The sequence below is a fragment of the Monopterus albus genome, unplaced genomic scaffold, assembly GCF_001952655.1.
Source record: "Monopterus albus unplaced genomic scaffold, M_albus_1.0 scaffold40.1, whole genome shotgun sequence".
In the NCBI taxonomy this organism is placed as follows: domain Eukaryota; kingdom Metazoa; phylum Chordata; class Actinopteri; order Synbranchiformes; family Synbranchidae; genus Monopterus; species Monopterus albus.
In genome coordinates this window covers 5396550-5412908 of record NW_018127920.1, presented here as the reverse complement: position 1 = coordinate 5412908, position 16359 = coordinate 5396550, and the positions used below count along the sequence as shown (strand labels likewise).

The 16359-nt window shown below is 39.2% G+C and overlaps 2 protein-coding genes across 3 annotated transcripts in view; one reads left to right on the top strand and one right to left on the bottom strand.

Moving 5' to 3' along the window:
• Positions 1–6253, top strand: part of gabrg1 (gamma-aminobutyric acid type A receptor subunit gamma1) — a 56687-nt gene extending 50434 nt beyond the window's left edge. The window contains exons 2-4 of one of the 2 annotated variants that reach the window (XM_020599385.1): positions 748–900; positions 3267–3469; positions 3556–6253. In XM_020599385.1, coding sequence (XP_020455041.1) covers positions 748–900; positions 3267–3469; positions 3556–3837 — 638 coding nt within the window. In that variant the 3' untranslated portion in view covers positions 3838–6253. Of the gene's footprint in view, positions 1–747; positions 901–3266; positions 3470–3555 lie in introns of those variants that run through there. The other variant, XM_020599387.1, reaches the window with a different exon arrangement.
• Positions 6254–6345: 92 nt separating this feature from the next.
• Positions 6346–15981, bottom strand: LOC109959763 (glucosamine-6-phosphate isomerase 2). Its single transcript, XM_020599383.1, has 7 exons — positions 15892–15981; positions 15295–15430; positions 15094–15195; positions 13107–13289; positions 12783–12967; positions 10370–10544; positions 6346–8297 (listed from the first exon to the last, which is right to left on the bottom strand). The coding sequence occupies exons 2-7, from the start codon at positions 15416–15418 to the stop codon at positions 8239–8241; spliced, it is 828 nt and encodes a 275-aa protein (XP_020455039.1). The 5' UTR covers positions 15419–15430; positions 15892–15981; the 3' UTR covers positions 6346–8238.
• Between the last annotated feature and the right edge of the window lie 378 nt (positions 15982–16359).

The following is a 16359-nucleotide window of genomic DNA, read 5'->3' as shown; positions in this document are numbered from 1 at the left end:
TCGGCCAAAGATTGTTTATGAAGTGAAGTGAGGCATCCGTCTGTAGTTAGTGCAACTGAACATGTCTGCAGTTCCAACAACTCCAGTTAAATGTCTTCTTTAGTAAAACTGTCAGCTTATCTCACATCACTTTCAGCAGTTAGAATTTCCCAGTAAAATTTTTAATTCATTAGTCAGGAGAGGTGTCATTTTGCCAGAGAAAGCACGTATCATCATATTTCTGCAAAAGAATTGGTAAAGTGTGAGGCTGGACGTTGCAGAATATGGAGTTCCACCACAAAACCTTTATTTAGTGTGAAATTCATGTAGTTTTTATGTATTATATGAATTTATGGAAATGTGTTTTATATTCATAATTAAGTTAATATACTTCTCAATGTGAAGTTCAGATTTGCCTTAGAAAAAAAAAGCTGTTTAATGTCATCGACTATTTGTACTTTTAACAAAAACCTTTTAAAGTACTGGTTCGAGCACTGTTTAGGCACTGGCACTTTTCAAAAATATTGTTTTAGCACCACTATTGGAAAAAATCTAAATTATACCCAACCCTACTCATAATATGCAGATCAGATCACATTTCATGACCAATTGATGCAGAAAACCAGATGATTACAAAGAGTGAGATTTTTTTGCACCCTATTATTCCAAATCTCTGATATATTTTACTGTCTCACCAAAATCTTTGATAATTTCACCCCCCATCCCTATTAATGTTTTATTTTTATATCTCTCATCTTTACTTTTCAGGGGAATATGTGATAATGACGATCTTTTTTGACCTGAGTCGAAGAATGGGCTACTTCACCATCCAGACCTATATTCCCTGCAGTATGATTGTGGTTTTGTCTTGGGTCTCCTTCTGGATCAATAAGGATGCCGTCCCAGCACGTACATCTCTAGGTTTGATATGTTCTTATGTCATACACAGTTAAATTGAGTCAGAGTGCAACTTTGCCTTGTATTCACCATTTGAACGTAATATGTAAATTAAGGCTAAGGCCCTGTAAATTATTTTTTCAGTCATCTTTTTTTCCACGAGTAACCATTATGAACACAGTTTTCTCTGAAAGGTTTAAGTTTGATTTGTTTCAATCAACAACACCAAACAATGATAAAGACTGACAGAAACCTGTAAGGTGCAACTGAACTGCTCAAACAGCAGTCGGGCAGCTGCTATCATGTTGCAAGCACTAACAGTGATGAGTGTGGTGACTTTATGTTCCACTGTTGTGCTACTTATATAAAGTGCTCCAGGTGCCTCAGAAAACACTCCTGTGTCTTCATAACAAATGTCACTGCTTGGCAAAATAATGCACTTTTTGACTGAGGGAACTGTAATTGCTCTGTAAGTCCAATATTCCCAAGTGAGCACAACTATCCTGTCTGTCCCAGCTCCTCCATTACTTTTGCTCTTCTTACATCTTTGATACAATGGTCTTAAACTTCACACATTCAACACATTCATGCACCAGTGACATCACCAGGAGCAAATTGTGTCTTGCTCAAGGACACATAGACTAGACAAGCCAGGAATTGAACCGCTAATCTTCCAGTTAGGAGATGACCCGCTCTACCTCCTGAGCCACAGTCGCCCGTCCCTTTTCATCTTCTTACCTTAGAAAACTGGATTGAAAACACTGCAACTCTACGAGACTGCTGCTAATGGGTCCTAGTGTTTAGAACTGTTTGTCAGCATCACAATCCACAATTGTTGAAAAAACTGTTAAAAACAGTGTTAGTGGAAATGTCATCACAGCACATCTCTCTTAATTCACTCTGATGGGTTGTTTAGTCACTTTTGATTAAATCTGGTCAAACCACACCCACAGTCCTGGTAATGCAGATTAGCTTAGTTCATGAGTATGTAATTGTAATTACTTTGTAATTCGATTATTACTTATTTATTCATGAATATTAAGCAGAGAAATACTAAGCATTTGGAGCTAAGTTTTCTGATACTTTAAAATGTTATGTAGATTTCACACAATTTCACAGTGGTTTGGGGGTAGAGCAAGTTGTCCACTAATCACAGGGTTGGAGGTTCAATCACTGGTCTCCTCAGTGCACATACTGAACTGTCCTTGGACAAGACACTGAACCCCAAGTTGCTTCCAGTGCCGTCAGTGTGTGAGTGGGTGGCAGGTGTTTTAAAGCATTTTGTCGTTGTGGGGGGCTTCACTGATCGACTGCTTGTAGGTTAGACCCAGTCAGGTAAAACAGCGAGTCCCTGTACAGGAACAGTCCCTGACATGCAGTAACCTCAGGCTCTGTATTTTTCTCCACATCCTCCTGTCACAGTGCAGGCAGCAGGAGGGAAAATATATCCACAAAACCAGTCACAGGTGAAAAACTTTTACAATGGCACAGGTGGATGTCAGGCAAGCCCACATGAGCGTACAACAGCCTGGAGATTATGACCATTCAAGGAAATCCTTAAACTCTCACGTAGTACTTTGTTGTAAAAAAAAAAAAAGTCTCATAAGTGAGAGTCTGCGCGATGTGCATAAACCGAGTTGCTTGTGCATAGAAATACTAAACATCTAATTTTTTGAGCTTGAGGTCACATCTAGGATGAGAATTCACTGTTGTAACATTGTAGATAAGTCAGAAAACGAGGAAAAGCCATGGGCTCCTTAAGGCTGGACTGTCCATTCTGAATGCAATGACTATAAAATTAGCCTATATTTGATGCTGTTGTCACAGTGCCATTGAGGTTTGTTTATAAGGTGGTGAGAAATGTAATATTAGTCTCAGCAATTTTATTTTTGATGTGATGTACTTTTATAATTAAATAAATGCATTTCATATTGGCTACATTTTAAATTCAGGGTTTGTTGTGTTCATTATCTGTAGTTTACAGTTCTGGACATTGTATATTTTTGAAAGTGGGTCTCACACTGAAAAAGCTTGGCAACCCCCGATGTGATGTGATAGTGTTAATTTTTTTGAACTATTTTAGAGAAGTGTATATTCAGCTGATGGTAAACTACTGACAGGTGTTTGTTTTAATTTGTCCACCCCGTTTATATTTAAACGGGGCTAGACGAAATACCAAACATCTCTGTATAATGCAGTACAGTTCAGCAGCAGCAACTACATTCTCCATAATGACCACACCATTGCATCAACACCTCCAAAGTTTTTCTAAAACTGCCAAATGAGTGTATGCACACACAGACACATAGGATGCCACAGAGGACCTGGATGCTCTCTGAAAAGTAACTTACAACTACATATATAATGTGTTTCTGTGACAATCCGTTTAGGTATCACTACGGTGCTCACCATGACAACTCTAAGCACCATCTCTAGGAAGTCCCTGCCCAAAGTCTCCTATGTCACTGCCATGGACCTGTTTGTCTCCGTCTGTTTCATCTTCACCTTCGCAGCCCTCATGGAGTACGGCACTCTGCACTACTTCACCAGCAACAGGCAGACAAAAAAGAATAAATCCAGCAATAACACACAAGTACTTAACATTTCTTTCTTTTTAACATGTCATTTTGTAATGTAATAGTAACACACTGAAATTCCTGACTGTGTTTTCATCCACAGCAGAAAGCATCCAGTATGATGAATATCCGACCTGGAGCATCCCTGCTGCAGATGAACAACATTGTACCCTACCATGAGGAGGATGACTATGCTTATGAGTGTTTGGATGGAAAAGACTGCACCAGCTTCTTCTGCTGCTTTGATGACTGCCGCTCGGGTGCCTGGCGGGAAAACAGGATGCATGTGCGGGTTTCCAAAATTGATTCTTACTCACGAATATTCTTCCCCACTGCTTTTGGCCTTTTCAATCTGGTTTATTGGATAGGTTATCTGTATCTATAAACCCGGTAGTTTTCAAAAGGTGACAAGTTCAACATCTGCAAGCATTTCCACAAAAGTAGAGCTGATAATTAGCAAATGTGAGGGGAAAAAGAAACTAAATTTAACTCTAAATGCAAATAATGACTGGCAGTGCCTTTTTTGTCCATGACAATGTGGTATGGCGAATTTGTGTTGTCACTCTGTCCTTCAGCCTGTCCAACATCTTGTTCCATAGGAACAACTGCCCAATTAGACAATTGAATTTCACTTGAATTACTTGAGATTTGAAAAATCAACAGTGACCTTTGAGAAGTTTTATGATTTGCGGACACTATTGGTCACTGTAACAAACCAGGAAGCATGTCCTTAAATAGCTGAACATGTAATTGTTCATAGGGTTCTTTTTTCTAGGCAGCACCTCACAGCATTAGTGAGGTCAAACTGGGCCAGCCTCTGTTAAGGAACCACTGCATGGAATTCATTTGTAACCTCTGTCAAATGATAAACAAAGAATGATGGTTGTTTTGCCAGCAGCCAGAGTTTATACTCTGATATATCCTAAGTTACAGACTACAATTAACCGCTTCACATTTGTATGTCCCCGCCAGCCAGTCAAGTAGCAGTTTACATGCATGTCTCTCCAGACTCATATAATATTTGTAGTAATGACTTTGAAGGAATAAAAGATATTGGGCTCTATCTTCCTGCCAGTACAGTTTCTGCGTTGCCTCATTCGCAGTCATTCTGCAGTTTTCCTCGGGTGCAGGTCTACTTTGTGTTGCGCGTTGGTGTGTTCGGTATTTCCCTAACATGAATGAATGTGCTTACACTGAGGTTAGAAGACAGAAGCAGTTAAGGCCTAGTGTTATACTCATTAGGCAGTGCAGTGCAATTCTGGTGCTCCTTTGGACCCGAAGTAGCGACAATGATAACTCCTGCTCAGACCGGCTCTTTTGCTGTCAAAGGTGTATTTGCACTTTTTCTGACAAGCACAAAGGCTGGGAAGCACGAGATCAGATACACGTGTTTTAATGGCTACATCAATTTAAAGTTAATCTGTAAATCCAGAACTGCTGTGCTGGAATTCACTCTGAATAATTTATTGTGTATCATGAAGATTATTTTTAAAAAAGATAAATAAACTAGTCCTCGGTATGTAGATATGAACATGGTCAAACTGTGTTGGCGCACATCAGGACACATCATTTGTAGCCAGGATGCAGCCAGAGGTGATCTGCAGCTGATTTTTGGGAATCCATGTTAAAAATGACACATAAAGCAACTCATGAGCCAAGATAAATAACAAACACCCTGCAGGCGTTTCCATTAATCTTGTTATACAGCAGGTAAAGTCAGTCCAACCTCCCTGTGGCTGCTGTCACTGTTAAGGTACAGTTTCTTTAAATGAACAAGTTTCACACAGACATACTTTTGTTACTACCGCCAGGAAACACATTGTATCTGTTTTTGCATTTTGTGGCTGTTTGATCAGCAGCAGTAGGTGGAGATAAGACAACACTTCCACTGGCTGTGCACTCTGGTGGACTACAATCAGTTTCCCCATAAATGCAATAATTACAATGAAATTTTATTGTATTATTTTACAGTAAAACATTTATGAAATTGTATGCAAGTCCCCCATGGAGTGTGTATCTAGAGAAAGGGGTTTCATGCCAGTGACTTCTGTGCCAGTCCCAAGCCCGGATAAATAGAGAGGGTTGTGTCAGGAAGGACATCTGGCGTAAAAACCTGCCAAAATTACTCATGCGAACTGGATTTGCTATGGCTACCCCTAACGGGAACAGCTGGAAGTAGAGTAGTAGATGCAAGACCCCCATGCATTTTGCACACTGGATGCAGCTGTGAGTAAATGACACTATATAACTGCTGCTGGTTAGGATTAAAGACTTTCTCTCTTCCATGCAAAAGAGCTGGTCAGTGATATCAGCAGACTACTGGGTAAATATTCATGTGCAGTACTTCTACATACATAGTTTTGTCACTGTCAGTCTAGAAATGGAATACATAACTGGCAAAAGAAGGAGATCCAGGGAAAGAATCTTTCCTCTCCTAGATCAGTCATTCAGGTTTCCATCCTGGTCTTTAAAGGGATGAGGGTAGCTGGTGTGATTGGACAGAACTAAAGACAGCACACACTCCAAATAAAATATGAGCCCGTTGTGTTACTTATCAGTTGTGCACTTTTACAAACCTACCAACTACAACAGTCTTGAACATGCACCTTTTAGACCATATGCCGGGCTTGAACACTGCTCTAAGTGGACCTGTGATTTACTACTACTACTCAGAGCAGAATCTCGTGTTTATACTACACATGAGCATTCTGTCTAGGTTTTTATCCAAAAGGTGGTTAGGGTTAGAGAAGCAAAGGCAAATAAAAAATAATTCCTTTCCTTTTATGTAGATTTATCTATGTTGAAAAATGATTCATTTGAAGTGCTTGAACAAAACTGAACCTACATGAACATTACAGTTTGACTATGAGGTTTTTAAACTACAATTTGTTCATTTTTTTTAAATACTTCCTACATGAACTTGTCACCACTTCACCTTTTCCCATATAGATTTATTATAATATTAAAGCAAGCAGGTTGTTTTTTGTCTGTTTTGTATTTTGTGTGCAAAATCTCTGACAAACTCATCCATGCCTATTACTGACTGCTGCCTTCTCATGAGCCAGAATCACCAGATTCTTTTTTCTGTCATGCATCAGTGTGCGCAGAATGATGTTAAAACACAGGACATAATGAGCTAGTAGTGTAATCTAACCAACACACCAAATGAAGCACACTACCATGTGTGCGCATGCACACAGACTATGCAAACAGAAAAAAGCATGTGACGGTATGTAGTACTTGGGGGACCTCCCCAGTCAGGCAGTCCCTAGAACTGTTTGGGCCAAATGCACCTAATGAAAAAAGAGTGTGGCCAAGAAATGAGCCCTGTGGTACCCCACAGGAGAGAGGAGCACATGAAGAAACATTATCACCAACCATTACAGAGAAGCTCATACTGGATAGATATGACTGGAACCATTTAAGAACAGTGCCATGAATTTTCCAGCTGAAAAAGACATATTATAAATATGGGTCTTTGGTTTCACAATATAATCAATAATATTTTTAATAAAACACATCAAGTCCATTCCAATCTTACAGGTACAGTAAATAATGTCGGACACTACGACACTGCTGACAGTAGCCAACCATTCACTTTAGGGGAGAAAAGCAGCTGCTGCATTGGAGTGGCTTACCTTACAAGCAGAAAAATCATAAATCACAGAATTATATTTTATAAAATTGTGTGACATTTACCTGGTTGGAATTGATGCTTGTTAGCCACATCACAGCACATACAGTAACATATTTTTAACCTTGTGATCAGCATGTGTAACAAGCATATCACTGGCTTTTTCAGGGCTTTCAACCACATATCAATCTCCAACAGAATGCATACTGCAAACTATATTGGCTGTCTGCGAACACCTGACCAAAACAAATCACATCTTCCACTGGGAAGAAGTGAAGGGGTCATCAACCTAGTCAGTGGACAACAGAGAGACCAAGTAAATTTACATCCGACACCTGAGAATCTGAACAAAAACAGAGGATACCACTATCTACACACATACGTCGGCCAATGATTGAAATTCTACACTTTGGTCAAATGATAGCAACTGAGCAAAGAAATGTAACTGATGAAGATCTTAATGTACATCCGAAAGCTCTGACAAAGCTAATAAGTGGACCTTGAGATGGTTTTATCTCAATATTAAACAGGGTGTAGTTTTGACAGCTCCAGTGAACTTCACTGAAGGTTCGACACTTTGACTTGTTCAGCGTCCAGCAACAGAGGACTGTGGCGCCCCTCATACAAAAATGTAACAACTATACTAAGCAAGTTGAACCAAAAAGAAAGGTCCCTTTTGAGCACATTCATTTAAGCTAAGCAAGTTTCGCAATAACTCAGTATTTTAATATCTATCACCAATATACAAATAGTTTATTTACTCTGGCCAGTACTGTACTGATTCACAGAGACAGTCTGGGGCCACCTAGACCACCAGCAGTGATTAAAAAAGTAAACCAGTCACACCCTTTTAACTGCTTAAAAATTATCTTCACAGTTGATGAGTGCAGCTGTTGCATGATTACATTTGAAATGAAAAGCATCTGATCATTTTCCTCTCATTCTGATCTGTAACGGTCTGAGACCAAAACTGTCCAAGCACAGATTAGGTCTATGAAAAACGATGTACACAGTCAGGACAGTCACCCAGAACCTAGCTCACCAGTTTCTCAGGTGTAAAACAGAACCAGAGCAGTTGTGCTGTCCATTCATTTTGGGGTCCAGGGATGTTTAACCATCTTGACGGCTTCAGCTCTTGTGGTGATCTCTGTTTCACTGGTCCTTCATGCTGAGCACCGGGTCTACCAGTTTGTTATGAACATGCATTAAACCTACAATGAAAATCAAAAGGGCAAAAAAAAAAAAAAAAAAAATGTTACATTAACAGAAACCTACTGACATGACTGCTACTCTTTCCAATATAGTGCCACATATATTGCTATAGACAGAATTACATCCATGTGATGACTTAGAAAAGGTTAACTTTTTTATCATTGTTGTAGTTAACTTTTAAAGACTAACAGGGATCAACTCAGACCCTTTACTGGTTTTTTCCCCACCTATAATGTACTGAATAGATCAAGATCAAAGATTTTTTTTATTGTCAATTCACTATATGTGCAGGACATACAGAAAAATTGAAATACTGTTTCTCTCTTAACCAATATTGAATGCCCATACCATTTAAGAAACTAAACAGAATAAGAGTAAGCATAGAATAAATATAATATGAAAACTAAATTAAAGTAATTAGGATAAAACTAAATGGTACAACCTAATGGGCTATGATGAAACTCAATTGGATTTAAAATTTGGTCATTAAGGTCAACAAACTGTTCAAAATTCCCACAAGCTCATAGAGACCTCATTGTTATGCAACACATCTTTAATTGATCAGTCACAGTCCGTCACTCTACTGTTTTCAGAATCTACATAATCAACTCCAGTCATGTGACTAAAAACTATGAATAAGAAGCAGGTCACACAGGTGGGAGCCTCAGCATTTCATTCTTCCTGTCGCTCTCTGTTGTTTAATCCATACACGTGTTTCAACCTGATTTATTAGCACTTGCTGTATTTAGGCTTTTGACTTGACCTCCTATGAGGTATTACTGAGGACAAACATAAGGAACTAGGGGCATAATATGACTTCATTCACTTTGGAACATGGAATTATTAAAACACACAACATACTGTACATCCATTTTAGGTTAAGCTACAATGTATCAGGGATACATGTGCTGACATGCAAATCAGATCACAGATTCAATGAAGGTTTATCTTGTGAATTAATAATACTTACAAGGATGGTTGGTTTGCTTTCATACCACACTTTCAGCATCAGATCCAGTTGGGCATAAAAGCAGAGCTGCACTTTTTCCCAAATGTAGACAACTTCTCCGTACACTAGGTCCACCAAGTTGAAACTAATGCAGTTTAATCCAACAATCCTGAAATCAATTCTACTTCTATGAAGGTTCTGGTGTTCAGTTCTTGGTCAAACTGGTTTTGATACAATTTTATGCAAAATTTTTAGAGTGGTGTTTGCTGCTGTCAAATATTATTGCAAAACACTGATATGACCATTCAATATACACTCATTTAGAAATAATTATTTGCGTTTGGGAGTGTGTCAGGTATCTAGCTCCGCGTGTCCTCCCCACTTCTATCTGATTCACTTCTGACAGCTCTGGAAAGAAAAACGAACAAACCTGGGAACACATCGAAATCATGAACGTGTGTAGCCTGAGAACATCCCTTTTGTTGGATTTTGTACGTACACCGAGGTTTTGTATTTGCCTCGTCTGCACTTTCAATACATTACACCAATGTTATGATGTGTCAGTGTCGTTATAATAGTTTAACATAACTGATCGCTAAGTCATCATCACAGAGTGAATCAGTGTTGTAATGAATTTTGAGTAAACACGAGATGATTTCTCATAAAGCAACTAACGCTTGTAAAACACAAGTTTTTTTTGATAACCAATAGTTATGAAAAAAGCAAGTTTGTTTCAGGGCTGAGCAGTTCAAATTGTAGTTTGCACCAACTTGAGTTTATTAGTTTTATTATTTGATATATTTCATTATGTTTTTTTTCTTAAAGACTGTTTGTTCTAACTTCTTTGATTGTGAACTAATTGGTAGCTTTGACAGTTATTTGTGTGCAATAAATACATCTTATTAATACTCTTCTTGTTTTACGTGACCTTTACCTAGAAATTACCAACCAAAAGTCTGGTGTTGCATGAAAAGAAAGAACTAAAACTGCACAAAGTGCCTCCATCATCCTCTTGCCCAGTGCCTGAAAAGTCTTCTCGAAGAAACACTGGATTCGACCCCTTTCGACCCTTTTCCCCAGACTATTTGCTACTTGACAGAATTAGGATGGTGCTGTTGGTACCTTTGAAGTATTTTACAGTTTTGACTCGGAGCTCCAAGGTAGCGTCCTCATCACACACAAAGATGGTGCGTGGGTGCTGCTGGAAGGCTGATACTGTCCACATGTGGTTGACTCCTTCCTCTATGGCTTTATATAGAGCAAAGGCTTTGTGTGCTCCTGTGATCAGAATCATCACCTGAGGGCAACAACAATTGTTAGTGCAGCCACTACTTGTAGTAGATCAAGGAAAGCAGAAACATTCTGAGTTGGAAAATATATTTTGCAAAGTTAAGCCCCCTCTAGCAGTACCTTTATGTGGCCAGGGATTCTCCCCCATTATCTTTATTCCATCTTTGGACCAATAAGAACAAAGCCCAGATTGGCCATCATTCTGTTAAAACCGTCTGATGTCTGCAACCCATCACAAAGAGCCCTGGATATACATTCATGGTCACCCCTGCATTTGTGCCAGATAATGCACCACTTCCTCCAGAAAAATGATATTTGGTAGCCCGCCCTTTGGACAAAATAACTGAAAACAGTCACTTCCTGTAACCATCAGTGAGTTTCTTCCACCTCTCTACTGGAATTCTGGACCACTCTTCTTTTGCCAACTGCTCCAGGTCTCACATTTGAAGGCTTCCTTCTCCCAGCTGCTGTTCTGAGATCTCTCCACAGGTGCTCTATGGGATTTAGATCTGGACTCATTGTCCGTCACTTCAGAACTCTCCAGCTCATTGTCTGAAACCATTTCTGGTGCTTTTTGAAGTCTGGGTTATTGTTCTCCTCTAAGACCCATCTTTCTGATACTGGGCCCCATAACATATTGGCAGTCTTCAGTTTTCATAATGCCATACATACAGTCAATACATCCAGTGGCTGAAGCAGCAAAGCAACCCAAGGACATCAGTGACCTTCCACTGTGTTTGACTTTACAATTTGAATGCTGAATCACAGTGGGGTGGAGGCCAGTTACGGGCAGTGTACTGAGCTTTGACAGTAAAAGATATGCAACAGCCTTGAAAAAAAAAACAACAACAACTTTGCAGGCCAAATAAGGTAATGACTAGAAAATGCAGCATCTGGTTGGATGGAAGGACATATTCAGATGGTGACAGATAGTGCGAGCTGACGCTGTTGCACCCTGTGCCTGCAGTTCAGCTTGGATTTGTTTGGTAGTTGATTGAGTTTTTTTTATCCAGCATTCAAACAACCCTTCATTACAATCTGTCATTTATTTTTCTCTTTTGTCCACATCCAGTGAGATTAGCTATGGCGCCATGGGCTGTAAACTTGACAATGTCGTGCACAGTGGACACAGGAACAGCCAGATCTCTGGAGATGGACTTGGAGCCTTGAGACTGTCCAGGCTTTTCCACTATTGTGGTTCTCAGACCCTCAGACAATTCTTTGCTCTTCTTTCTATTCTCCATACTCAGTGTGGTCCACATGACACAAAGGTCGAGTCTACTTTTCTCGATTTTAACTGGTTGCCAGTGTGATTTCTATGTTACCAGCACCTGTTGGTTGCTACAGCTGAGTTTCATTACAAATTAAAGGAGCATCACAGGCTGGAAATACAACTATTTCTGATGAATTTGAAAAGGTGTCAATAATTCTGTCCGATCTATTTTTGGAGTTTTGTGTGGAATGGATCAGATTTGGCTTTTTTTTTTGCTTTTCTGTGTTGGTCCAATGCAAACAAAAGAAATAAACATGAGAATAATAAGAATTTGTGACTGCAAATATTCCCTCAGAGAAGCGGTGCATTATCTGACAGAAATGCAGGGGTGCTAATATTTTTGGCCACGACTGTAAATATGTATATCATACCAGCTTTCAGCTGGTGTGTCTACTGCAGGAGTGATAAGTGTTTGAGAATACTGTATATTCATTGTTGTGGTTGCTAGTTTATCATTTGACTTATGATGTGCTACCCAACATAATAAAGCTCATGGTCTGTTCACTTTGTGGTTATGTATTAGCAGGTAAAACATTTTTGGTGTACCTTTATGACGTTATGGTTAAGTTTGTAGTGTTACTGATTGATTAATGGGAACATGTTGGCTGGGTCCATCATCAAGTGATATTATGGGACCTCATAATTTACAAAATAAGCACTGCCAGAGAATATTAAACAAGAAAGAAGACACTGGCAAAGCACACTGACTTCATCTTATCCACTTGTCTTTGTCCATTGTTGTATTTCACTGGAATTCACCCAATAGTTGCACTATTCAAGTGAATCAGCATAGAAATTGCAGTGAAACTTAATCTTCCTCACATATATTAATGATCTTATTGAAAGTAAGAGAGGTTTTAAGGATTATACAGTAAGTACAGTACATATAATGCAGAGTAGCTTACTGTGTTCATTTACGATTATGTTATTGCAGGACAACTGAGGAATAAATTAGATGCCTTTCAGTCTGACCTCCTTGGCATCCATGACTGTTCCTACGCCCACAGTCAGAGCCATAGTGGGAACTTTGGAGAGGTCGTTACCAAAGAAACGAGCATTGGCTAGAATGGTGTCTTTAGCCAGGGTTTTCACTCTGGTCCTGGAAACAAGGCTGGAGCCTGGCTCATTGAATGCTATGTGACCATCGGGGCCAATACCTACAGAAAGACAATGAGAGGAGAGCAACTCTACATCATACACAAGAATGAACATTCCCCATGTCATCTCCAACAGACTCTCTTTGAATGATGAGATCTGGCAGACAACATAACATTAAAAAAAAAATCATTCCCTGACCTCCTACAAACAACTCAATTCCTCCGGCTTCCGTAATCTTCTGCTCGTAGGCCTGACACTCTGCCTCCAGGTCCTCTGCATTTCCATCCAGGATGTGAGCATTTGCTGGATTGATGTCAATGTGCTTGAAGAAATTGTTCCACATGTAGGAGTGATAGCTCTCTGGGTGATCACGAGGTAGACCTGGAGAAGGGAAGGGACATCTTTTAACCTAAGAGCCGCAGTGCCTCAATCTTGCCTCCGGAATAAACACAGAAGATTTTTTTTTCCTGTTCTATCTTAAGGGCCAGACATGTACCAGCCCTAACAAACTGCTGCAAACCTTTGGGGTTACAAGAATGCAGACTGTAACCCACTGTAGCAAATTACATATTATTTTGTTATTAATAACCTTATTCTGTGAGATAAAAGGGGTACCAGGTCTGAGTGGACAAAACGTCTGGCACCGGCCGATTATTATTAGTTAATGGACAAAACAGTGATCAGTCTCATAATCTGAGGCGTAGAATCACTTTAGTGACCACTGTTTCCAAACAATGGCATCTTCTGTCTACATTAAAGGCCTGTTGTAGGTCAATTTCTCAAAAACACTAACACAAGGAAAACTGGACATGCACATAAAAAATAGAGAAACAAAGAAAATGGAGATTCCCAGACTGCCAGTGTTTGGTACAGAGGAAAAAATAAACAGAAAACAGATTTACTGTATTCCATGTTTCACACAATCTACCCCTCTTCTTACCATAAGTCAAAAATCTAGAAATAAAGAAAAGAGGAACAGAGAAAGTCATGATCATTTTAGCCACCTGTGGGCACTGTGACTATGGTGTGTTGGCCTTCCTGTAATTAATGGTGTGAACTCCAATATGTTAATTCCTTTATGAAGCCAAGTCTGCAAGAAACTGATGGCTCTTCCTGGGATGGGGAAAGTCTGCTCCACTTCTGAGAAGAACTGGAGTGAGTCTGCTCATTATCTTAAAAGTATTTATTTGTGTGGGAGACCAAGGGGGTTAAAGGATTAGGGCAAGTCTTATTCTCATACCTGTAGTCTTCAGATTTGTTACAAATATTTCAGTTATCATATTTGCTATATTTTACTTATGTTACCTATTATAGTTTTACTTATTTTATTTCATTTTTACACTTGTTATATTTCATTTCAATTGATTGGCAGCCTAGAGTAAACTGAGAGGGTTTATTAGTCTGTTATTTGGACAGCTGCCCAGATTTGTGCCCCAGACTAAAAGGTGGCACGAGAACACCTGTCACACCCCAGAGAGGGGGAGATGGAAAAGAGTCTTTAATGTTAATGTTTCATATTTATAAGACGACACCCTGTGACAGGTTCATGTGTTTATGTATCACGTTTTAATGAACTGGACACGTGTATGACAGTTACCTCAGTGGAGTACTGGGCATGTTCATGATTTCTGGAGGTGTCATTAATCAGAGACAAGTGTCAAGAAACTATGGTTTGCTCGTTATTTTTGTTTTATAGCTTCTGAAGGGGTGACTGAGGCTGACCTCTCTGGGTTCAAATACAACAGTGTCTATGGCGCTGGAGGTCAAAGAGAGAAGGGTGGGGTAGAGCATATTTAGACCAGGAGGTGCATGTAGAGAGTATAAAAGATGCTGCAGGAGCTCTGTAAACTGTTCTGCTTCACGAACCACAAACAGAGATATACAATAAGAAGCTTTATGAATGAGGCTTGTTTTTCTTGTTGCACAAAGCATAAGAGTGGCACAGATGCATGATGCAGGTTAATGATGAGTTTATACACAGCACATTCATCACACACTCAAGACAGGCCACAGACTTAAGAGTAGTTCACAGATCTGTGAACATCCGAAACACAGTGTGACATGAAATAAACCTCCAACATTACACAGGGGTAAAGCCGCTTACAAACCTGCAACACTTAACTCTGAAGTTGACTGGTGTATGTCTAAAATTTAAAGTACAGTTGAGGGATAAATTAGTACTTACCTACATATTCATCCATGTTAAAAGTTTTCACATATTTGAACGAAATATCGCCATTTCTGTAGTATTCGATTAACTTCTGGTAACAGCCATAAGGAGTGCTCCCTGAAAGAAATGATATGTTAATGTATTACAATACATATTCCAGAGTAAGTTTGCTCAGTAACCCTACCAGAACATTTTTGTTTTTGTGACCTCGCTCACCTGTGGGCAAGCCCAGAGTGAAGTATCTTTCAGGAGAAGGCTTGAACTGGATGATTCTGTTGCGAATGTATTTTGCTGCCCACTCACTGGCCAGGTTATAATCATCCAGAATGACCAATCTCATTTTACTAGATTTCTAAATGAAATAAAAGAATGTCATAAATGTACAGCTTTTAAAACCGTGACAGTCGCCAGATATTTTCGTACGCCATGAAAACTGAGCAAATTAGAAGTTTGAGAAAACACGCCAGCTGGTTGTACTTTGTTAGATAATTATCAGAGTTGTTACAGTACGATGCATCGCTTATTTCAAGTATCTTCTCTAATGTAGGTTTGCTTGAAAAGGACTGGCTTTTTCACCGTTGAGGAAGCAGTTAGCATTTTCTTTTATGGAGGACAAAGAACTCTGGTAAATTGTCAGATATTTCAAGTGAGTTTGGCGAGACAGAGACTCATGTTGGCAAGCGAAACAATTTAGACGTGCGATTTCTTATTTAGTTAAATATAGTGCTGACAAGTTGGCTAATGTCAGCTAAGATGAAATTACTAGTCACTTGTTATAATGAACTACACCGTTCAAAAGGATAATGTTTTTACCTTGCTAAAGTCGGCAGATTGTCAGAGGATGAGAAAGTGTCACAAGACGTTATCACATGATCAGCTGCCGGTTCACGTGAGTTATATGGAAGCCCGTGTGGGTCAAAAAGAATTATAATACATAATATACAATATAAAATACATGTAAAGCAAAAAACTGTCTTAGATGACATTATTGACGAATTATTGACCTTGTCATACGCAGCTCAATATGGATTTATGAAGAATGGGATTATCTTTAACAATATAAAATTAGTTCTTGATTTAATTGATTATTCGGATTGCTGATGATAAAAGTTTCACACCGTTCTTATAAGCTTCTATTTCTCTATGAAGCCTCTTCCGGCTCTTTTAAACCAGGAACTCACAATAAGACGAAGCAGACCGCTTTAGATTTTATAAAAAATAACCGTACTGGTTTATTCAGAGGATCACAGGTAAAATTAACATTACACGTCCAGATCTCTC

What these genes read in the sequence shown, in the direction of transcription:
- LOC109959763 (XM_020599383.1), bottom strand. Translation starts at nt 15,418, where the DNA reads ATGAGATTGGTCATTCTGGATGATTATAACCTGGCCAGTGAGTGGGCA. An exon ending in CACTCTGGGCTTGCCCACAG is followed by an intron (nt 15,196 to 15,294) that starts GTGAGCGAGGTC and finishes CATTTCTTTCAG; the next exon opens with GGAGCACTCCTTATGGCTGT. An exon ending in TAACATGGATGAATATGTAG is followed by an intron (nt 13,290 to 15,093) that starts GTAAGTACTAAT and finishes TCCCTTCTCCAG; the next exon opens with GTCTACCTCGTGATCACCCA.